Source organism: Biomphalaria glabrata, chromosome 18 (assembly GCF_947242115.1).
Source record: "Biomphalaria glabrata chromosome 18, xgBioGlab47.1, whole genome shotgun sequence".
In the NCBI taxonomy this organism is placed as follows: Eukaryota; Metazoa; Mollusca; class Gastropoda; family Planorbidae; genus Biomphalaria; species Biomphalaria glabrata.
In genome coordinates this window covers 16,441,661-16,450,836 of record NC_074728.1, presented here as the reverse complement: position 1 = coordinate 16,450,836, position 9,176 = coordinate 16,441,661, and the positions used below count along the sequence as shown (strand labels likewise).

At 35.9% G+C, this 9,176-nt stretch overlaps 1 protein-coding gene across 1 annotated transcript; it reads right to left on the bottom strand.

The window, feature by feature from the left end:
* Nucleotides 1-545: 545 nt before the first annotated feature.
* LOC106050564 (uncharacterized) lies at nucleotides 546-8,644 on the bottom strand. Its single transcript, XM_056017646.1, has 5 exons — nucleotides 8,466-8,644; nucleotides 7,413-7,584; nucleotides 6,218-6,388; nucleotides 4,062-4,272; nucleotides 546-1,465 (listed from the first exon to the last, which is right to left on the bottom strand). The coding sequence occupies exons 1-5, from the start codon at nucleotides 8,615-8,617 to the stop codon at nucleotides 1,074-1,076; spliced, it is 1,098 nt and encodes a 365-aa protein (XP_055873621.1). The 5' UTR covers nucleotides 8,618-8,644; the 3' UTR covers nucleotides 546-1,073.
* Nucleotides 8,645-9,176: the final 532 nt, after the last annotated feature.

Here is a 9,176-nt window from a genome sequence, read left to right as displayed (position 1 = left end):
AACTTGAAATATTTAGTTGGCAACAATGTTTTAATTTAGTGTCTTTGTCTCTTTGATCCAATTATTTCAACATTTATCCCAGTCTTCATCATTTTCTAACTTTTTACTTTAGGTTTCCTTATATCGTTCCCTTATATCACTATATCGCTTTCTCTTTTTTTTTTTCACTGTCTCTGGATCGTATAGCTCAAAGAAAGTAGACCGTATCTTAGGAATCAAGGTGTGAACAATCAACGAATTACTGTGTTTACAATTGATCGTGAAATTTATTAATTCTACTGAACAATCATTTGATTTGAGTTAATTATCTAGGTTTATCTAGGTTCTCTATACTGTTATATTTAATATAAAAAATTTCAGGTGATTAGATGCACAAAGTCCTACAATTTTAAATGTTAGATTCCTTCGCCGGTAGCATTGAATGCAAATCAGTAGCTGAAGTAACAATTCAACGTGACTGTTTATTATTTTCTTCCAAACACATTGCCAAACACACACACAACAATCTAAAAACAAGCAGTTTTACACATACACATTTTAAACAAAGAAATTTTTTTGGCTTTATTCACTTTTATTTTCGAATAGGATAGCACACATTTTTACTTTGCTATACTTTCATTTTGAGAGATAAGAAAATTTCTATCAAAAGAATTTGAATTTAAATTTAAGATACATTTAGAAATATTCAACAGCAAACACAATTAATCAATCGCCAGGAGATATTAACAAATATTTAAAAGTTTCAAAACAAATATTCACGTGACAATAACAGTACACAAGTTTTGGAAAGCTATTTTATTACACTATTGTACAACATTTATATTTTCCAAGAAATAATTTCGTATCAGTGGAACTGTCATTGGTTTAAAAAGCTAAAATTGTTTCCTCGTCAAGTTTAATTTGTATTGATTCAATTTTTGATATTGAATCTCGAAAGATTTGAAGAAGCAGCAATTTTACTTCAGAAGTAATAGTAGTTAGTTGACACACTAAGATGTACTGAACTAAATAAGACGTACTAATCTAAATAAGATGTACCGATCACTGTACTTGGTTCAGAAAAATACAATGAATTAGAAAACTATTTTACTATCAGATGGATGTGTTTGGGGTATGTAAGGTAGCTTCCCTTGAGTTTTCAATGTGATTAACGTTTCCAAATATTCCTGCGCGCTTGTGTTGACTGGAAGAACGTCGTCGAGGTCAAGGTCATCGTCTCTTTCTGACACGTCGAACGTTCTGGACACAAGTTCAAACTCTCGGAAAATGTCCAGCAAGTTGTATCCAAGGTAGTCCTTCGCGCTGGGTCTGAAAGAAAAGCTTGGCTTGGTGGTAGTCCTTGGTTTTGGTGTAGGTAATGGAGCGCCTTTAGGTAAGATTTTGATGTCTGAACAACCGTAGAACTCTTCCTGGGCGTCACCGTGACCTACTCCACAACCAGCAGCGTCACAGCCCCAGCTGTTTCCTTGACATAGAGAAAAAAATTGATTTGATATTAACAAAAAAAAAAAAAACCCAAAGCCGGATGTATAATTTACTACTCCAAATAAATGTTTTTGTATCGTATATAATACAGACGTTACTTCAAAAAAGATGATTCTACGCGTCATGCAATTAGTCATGCATATTAACCAATGACTTAAACTCTGCCAAGTCACTGGTTTTCCTGGCTAGCTCAGGCACCCATTCCATGCTCTAATAGCACTAGGGAAGAAGGAGTATTTGCACAAATTTGTCCTAGCAAATGGAACGTGAAATGTGCCTTTATCTTTATGTCTTTCTGGATATTTTATAAAATTTTGTTTTTGTATTTGAAGATTATGGTTCAGTGTTTTATGCATAATGGCTACTTTTGACTTTTGAGTCTTCTGTCCTGAAGGCTTTCTAAATTCAGTAATATTACTAAAGGTGTTACTCTTGTCAAATGTAAACATTAGTTTGTTATGAATCTCACTGCTCTATTTTGTGTCCGTTCCAGGCTATGGATGTTTTCTTGAGTTGAGAGTCCAAACAGAGGAAGTATATTCTATTATTTGTCTAACCAAGGGTAGGCCTAAATAACATTTTAGTTTTATGTTTTTATTTAATTTATTGAAATTTCTTTTAATGAACCATAATGATTTGATTTTTCCATGACAGTTTTTCATGCTTAATTAATTAAGCAAAACCTTTTTATCTAAGAAAAAATAATTAACATTTCAGAAATAAAAGTTTATATCTAATAATGAATGCAGATTAATCGCTTTAATGCTTAGTATAGTATTGTGTGTTCACAATTAATAAAAATCTATTCTACTTTTAAAAAGCATAATTTTTTTAAAACAAAGTACTACGTCAAAAAATGAAATGATTGTAAAAATGACAATTGTTTATTTTATTTTTTGATATTTTATTGTTTTTAGTTAAGGTATTAAGTTTTACATTCAACTATAGAATTTTGTTTGAATATAATACAAAAGTATCACACCAATGTCGTCTATAATACCAATCTATCAAACCAATGTCGTCTATAATACCAATCTATCAAACCAATGTCGTCTATAATACCAATCTATCACACCAATGTCGTCTATAATACCAATCTATCACACCAATGTCGTCTATAATACCAATCTATCACACCAATGTCGTCTATAATACCAATGCAATGTCTATAGCCAAAACGTCTATAAACCAATATCTATAATACCAACGTATATAATATCAATGTCTATAATACGAATGTATATAATGTAATGACTATAATTATGCCCTCCTTCAGTCGCGAAACAACTCTGAAGTATCCCATAGAATTGATGAATGCCTGGTCAGAATGATGTCGCCCACACATCAGTCCCCCCCCCCCTCTCCACGCAGTGATATATCCAAAGTAACGCCAATTGCCGATTCAGTTTGTGATCAGCGTCGTCGCAGGCTCTGCCAGGGTTTAGCACTGTGTGCTGTAGCCTGGCTAAGGGTTGCCGGCTCCTGATTTTTCCTCAGGGTTGACTACCAAAGTCTTTCCAATGTTTGGGTAAAGCTGCACGGCAGCCACTAGCGGATCCAGAACTTTGGACTGGGGTGGGGGAGATTTTTTTCCAAACCCTAACGCACTAACGCCCAGTAATCCCTAAACTATGCATAAGCGTGCGCACAACACATATTTATATAAAGCAGTGTTTCTCAACTTTGTGCGAAGAAAAAAAAACAGTCATGCTTAGCCTTTTCTCTTGAAAGCCTCCTCCTTTTTTTTCTGCATTCTTCACTACAGTAACGCATTCTCCTGACATTTACAGCACATTATTCGACATTGAGGTGTCGGGGCGAAACGACGTTAAAAGCGTTTTCTTGCATTCTTCACAGCAGAAACGCATTCTCCTGACATGTACAGTTCATTATAAAAAATATTCTAATATGAATTAGATAGGCCCTTACTATATTCCAAATAAAACGATTTGAAGATACCCCACATATTTAGATTATTTTTTTTAAAAAAAGCTCATTTGTAAGTGATACATTTTGTTCAATAAGTTTAGATCGCCCCCCCCCCCAACTCGGCCGACCCCCCCTCCCCCACCTTGGATCCGCCAGTGTCGGCAGCAGAAGTCGGAATTCAAAGTTTTCTTATAATACCAATGTTTATAATATCAATCTGTAATACCGATGTCTATAATACCACTGTCTATAATATCAATCTGTAATACCGATGTCTATAATACCACTGTCTATAATATCAATCTGTAATACCGATGTCTATAATACCAGTGTTTATAATATAAATGTCCATAACACCAATCAAGCTAATGTCTATGTCTCAAACAATTTCAGCATATTCTACCTGAGCCTATTAGGTCAATGTCCTACCAGAACCTATCAGGTCAGTGTCCTACCTGAACCTATCAGGTCAATGTCCTACCAGAACCTATCAGGTCAATGTCCTACCAGAACCTATCAGGTCAATGTTCTAACAGAACCTATCAGGTCAATGTCCTACCAGAGCCTATCAGGACAATGTCCTACCAGAACCTATCAGGTCAATGTCCTACCAGAGCCTATCAGGACAATGTCCTCCTATTTTGTACCTGTTTTCCACTTCCACTGGAGCACACAGTGATCACAAGTCGTTCCTCTAGGAAGAAGTAGCTTGTAGCTATAGAGGCCAACTTTCTTACTGGTGAAATAAAACTTTGTTTTCCCACTGGCGTCAGACAAAAGTGTGTCATTCAGACAGGATTGCGTGGCTTCGATTCCTCCTGTTCTGGCTACATTGCACAGTCTGAACTCGTTCCAGCCCTGGAATAAATAGGAAACCTAATTTTTTGGTCGAATCTAAAAAAATAATCTTACTTGAACTATTGATATTGACTTATTAGGAATCTGGACGATACAATTTTTCAATTTAAGCACAGTAATTTTCTCTTTATTTGCATTTTGATTTGTTTTGTAAAATCTGCTTGACTTGAAGAAAGTCCTAAGATACAGTCAACTAGTTAAAGAAGAGAAAGTGCTATGGAGAAATGTGGCGGTTGTGAAGAAAAATGTAAGAAAATAACAAAGAAGAGAAGATTTGGAGACATTTTTGAACTAGACAAACTAAACAATTTCAAGGAAGACATATATAAAGACCACTGTTGTCAACTTAATAACAAAAAATTAGTTAATGCTACTAAGAGAAGAGGTGAGAAAAATTATTCTACATTATACAAATAATTACTGAAAACCTTTTAAAACTCATGGATTATCAAAACTTCGTATCGGAGAATTTTACGACTACACAATGTCAAGGGAGGTCATTTGAACTTCGTTGCTGCCAACTACATAGAAAAGAGTTGAGTAAAATTTAACAATTGTATCCATACGTGATAGTTTATCTTGGTATCAAATTTCCTTTATTACCGCTAGCTGCCCATTTGTTTGTAAGTTTAAAGTCATTGAGTGAAAGTCTAATGCTCACTCCTTTTCTTTATTTTATATGTGCGACAAATACAACAGCTTTGAACATTTTATTCTGCTGTTTCAAAAATGTCTTAATTTGTTCACTGGGTTCACAGAAAATAGCTTGTTATTTAAAGATTTTCCGCCATGCATGAAAATCTCCTACACAGGTAGTCATCGACTTACGACGGTGTTCCGTTCTTACGCGGCGTCGTAAACCGAATTTCGACGTAAGTCGGATCATGCATTCATACAGAGTACTGTAGCATAATAACAGTACTGTAATGTACTGCAAACACTTAGCCTATTCATACACCTATTCTAATACATAATTATCAATAAAAACAGTAAAATATTGTGCAGAAAAGTAATTTTAATAATGAAATACTGTACTGTACTGTACTATACAGTACTGTAAGTACTGTAACAGTAATAAACAATGTACTGTAATAAACAAAAATAGAAATGCCAAAGAGAGAACAAGCTAATTGGGAGAAAGCGACAGAACTTGCTGGAGATACTGGGGCAGGAGAGTCAAGAGGGGCAGGTGAGGTAGAGAATGCAAGTACAGGATCTGTTGGAGGCTCTGTTGGAGGCTCTGTTGCAGGCCTGTCTACCTTCTTGAAGTACTGCTGCAGGTTACTTTGGAAGGAGACCATCTTCTTCTCCTCCAATATCTGCTTGTAACACCTAAGGGAATCCATGACTCCTCTGGCAACCCTAGTGTACCTCTCCATGTTGGGATCCTCAGCCTCAAACCTTGACAACCTTTCTTCTACCAGGGCAAAACCTCCTCGGACTGAGCCGTCGTAAACAGCGTCGTAACCATGAAACGACGTTAGTCGAGACCGTCGTAACCCGAGGACTACCTTTATTCTGTACTCCAGTACAGCAAGTTTTGTTAGTCTATAGAGCTCAATCCCAATATGTACATTTTTTTTCCAAACAAAATTGTATTTTAAACAGAACGATGCAGCCAAATGACAGCCAAATGACAGCCAAATGATACTCAGTTGAATATAAACAAATCAAGGGCAATCAATGCAATCAAATGAAACCCATTCAATTGAAAAGATCTATTAAACATATTGATGTTCTGATTTCTCTGAATGTTATAGCACAATCTCTAAATCATGAAAAAACGTGTTTTAGTATTTCTTCAAGTTTAAGACTTTTGATTGGATTTATTTATTATGATATTTTTCTTCGTAGAAGAGTAAATGCACATTTCGACTAAGTGACCACTAGGGCGCACACATACACATGCACACAACATGTTTCATCTGGCTTGCTGAGTACTTACGTTATGGCTCACAGTTATATCTAAAGTGACCTTCATAGTTGAACCTTCAGAGTAGGTCATTGGGATGACCTTATGTTGAACCATTGCTCCATTTGGTCTTTCATAAAATCTTGTACCTGACCAGGAGTCTCCACAGATACCACATTTACCTCCGTTTTTGTTCCACTGAGTCTGAAATCATGAGACACTAGGTAATTTTACCTTATCATTATATTGACGAAAAAAAAAACGAGAAACACACTGTTTTATAACTGTACGTGTAAAAAATTTAGTTTCCCTAATCAGACCCTGCGATGTAAAGGGCAGATGAAATAGAGTTATAGAGGTCATCTGTTTCTATGGACGACAGTTATCGAGGGTGTCGTGTGACCAGAACAATAACCTACCGCTTTTACTTTCCCTAAACTTGAGTCAGGTACCCGTTAGAGCTGTGTGGAATCAGAGGCGTTTGTTTAAGAACCTTGTGCTTCAGTTAGAAGTAAAAGTAAAGTTCCTTTGCAGACCTTGTGGTCTATAGGGCAGATGATGTAAAGGCCATCTGTTTCTGTGGCCTACGGTTAACGAGAGTGTCATGTGGCCAGCACAACGACGAACCGCCTTTATTTTTCTCTAACTAATGTCAGGTACCCAATAGAGCTGGGTGGACTCAGAGTCGCCCGAAGATCCCGAAATTGAAAATCCCAGTCTTCACCAGGATTCGAGCCCCGGTCCCCGGTTCGGAAGCCAAGCGCTTTACCGCTCAGCCACCGCGCCTCAGTTAGAAACTTGAGGCAAATATTGTTCAATTTTTAGCCCTAACTCCGGACTGAATCCAGAAAGAATCAGAACAAGACAAAGTGAAATGATACAACAAAAACTTATGAAGAAATATAAAAATGACACTATTTTATTTCATGGAATCATCTCTCATGTCTATAACTCGCTCAGTGCGCTAGGGTCCAATCTCTTTGACTAATGTGTTGAGGAAGAGGATATAGGGAGAAGGTTTCCGTGCTGCCCTTAGCTGCTCAGTGGAAGGGATTTGAACACACAGGGGACGTGTGGTTGTAAACAATCAGTAAACTCAACAATGTGCTTACGTTTGGTTTTAAATTGGCCACGTGTTCGTTAAGACTAAAGATACTTAAAGTATAGGCTACTTCTTAGCCTGGACGTGTTTAACAAGCTGACAGAGAGTAAACAATTGTTTACTTACAGCATACCCGCCACAGTTCATTGAGTGGTCATCATAGTTCCTGGGGACAGGATAGCCCAGTCTCCAAGCAGACATGCGAGATGGCGGCTCCAGTAGGCGTCCATGGGCGTTTATAGAAATGACGTTGAAAACAAAAATAGTCAACAGAACTAAAATCAATCTGGCCAGCATTCTGAGTAGTCAATAAAAAAAAAAGTAGACATTTTCTGAACATATGGAACATAAAACTAAATTTTGATGGACGCTTGTAAATGAAGCAATTAAAAAACAACTTTTGTCAATAATAAGAAAAAAAAAGTAACCGACTAAATAGACAAAATAAAATAAAAAGTCTGTCGATGTTTTTTTTTCTTTAAGAGCGGGGCGAAGTTATATATACTTTACAAATACTTACAAAATAATTACAGAATATTTTATGCTCAAAAAAGAAAAATGAAAAATCTTTCTATTTTTATATTTTTGGCGACCCGAAAAGAGGATAGTAACTATTAGTTTTGTGTGGCCTGTCTGTCAGTCCGTCTGTCCCGTTTAGATCTCAAAAACAAGAAATGATATTGAAAATACGGTATAATATTATTTTAGTTATTTCAATGTCTTGTGCAACGGCTAATTTTTTTTTCTCAATGCGAATAAATTAATTTTTTAAAACTATATGCATGCAATTTTTTCAATTCATATAATTATTCAATACATCAAATAGGCCAGAATTTAGGTCGAACCATATCTACATAAAAATCAGTTCATTGAATACATATGAATATAAAAAAATGTAACAATAATAACATTAATATGTCTCCGTATCCTGTGGTATCATTTTGTCAATGGGCCTAACATTTCATTATCGATAACACTTTCACGTTTCTCCTTTTTGTATTGGCGGATACAGGGTTTGTTGTTGATGATTGTTTGTAGCTTCTGATATTTTTGTTGAAAACATTGAAACCTGACTTTTTACCTGACTGAGTGCACCACTACTGGGCCAGATCCTCTACAGTTTAGCTTTGTTCTTTAAAAAATATATTACAATAAGAATGAAAACTAATCTTCTTTTACCTTGTGCAGTCAACTTGTTTGAAGAGAAAAGACAAAGAAAAGACCATACAACGGAAAATCCACCAGGAATTGACATTGAATAGAACATTCCCATCATTTATATAGGCCATTTGTCTGGGCTTCACATCATGTTCAAAGATTGTGTCCGCCATCTGGAGACATTTTTGTGTTTATTTTATCGTCTGCTGGCACCCAGTGAATGAAGGAATAGTTATTTCCACGGTTAGTTCCCCTAGCAATCTTGCTCCTATCACGTAGATTAAAGTCAACGAGACCTGCAAGATGTTTGAAGTCAATACTTGAAGAAATCTGGTCACAAAGACACATGACGGGAGTACTAATTAATGTAAGACACTTCAATGGAAACTGCGTTCTTTTTAGAAGGACCTTTATCTGATTTCTTTGTCATTTTACAACGTAAAACTGTATTGGATCTTATGATTTCTAGAATCTATGATCCTTAGAAATTATGTTCCTTTAGAAACTATGGTCCTTGGAATTACTTAGAACAGTGATGCTCAACCTAAATCGACCTGCGGGCCATATCCGACATTCGTGTCGCGGGCCACATGAACGAAAAAGTACAAATACGAATTGAAATTGACTTGAATTTGAAACAATTTGATTTGAAACCCTTACATTAATGATTTGAATATTTAAACTTTTCTTTTGTTTTTTTCACGCGCCAGAAAATGGCTTGATATCTTATCT

Bases quoted from the DNA above. Each gene is read 5' to 3' on its own strand.
- LOC106050564 (XM_056017646.1), bottom strand. From the start codon at position 8,617: ATGGCGGACACAATCTTTGAACATGATGTGAAGCCCAGACAAATGGCC. The intron at 6,389-7,412 runs GTAAGTAAACAA...TCATGATTTCAG, and splicing joins TGAACTGTGGCGGGTATGCT to ACTCAGTGGAACAAAAACGG. The intron at 1,466-4,061 runs GTACAAAATAGG...CTCTATGTCAAG, and splicing joins CCAGTGGAAGTGGAAAACAG to GAAACAGCTGGGGCTGTGAC.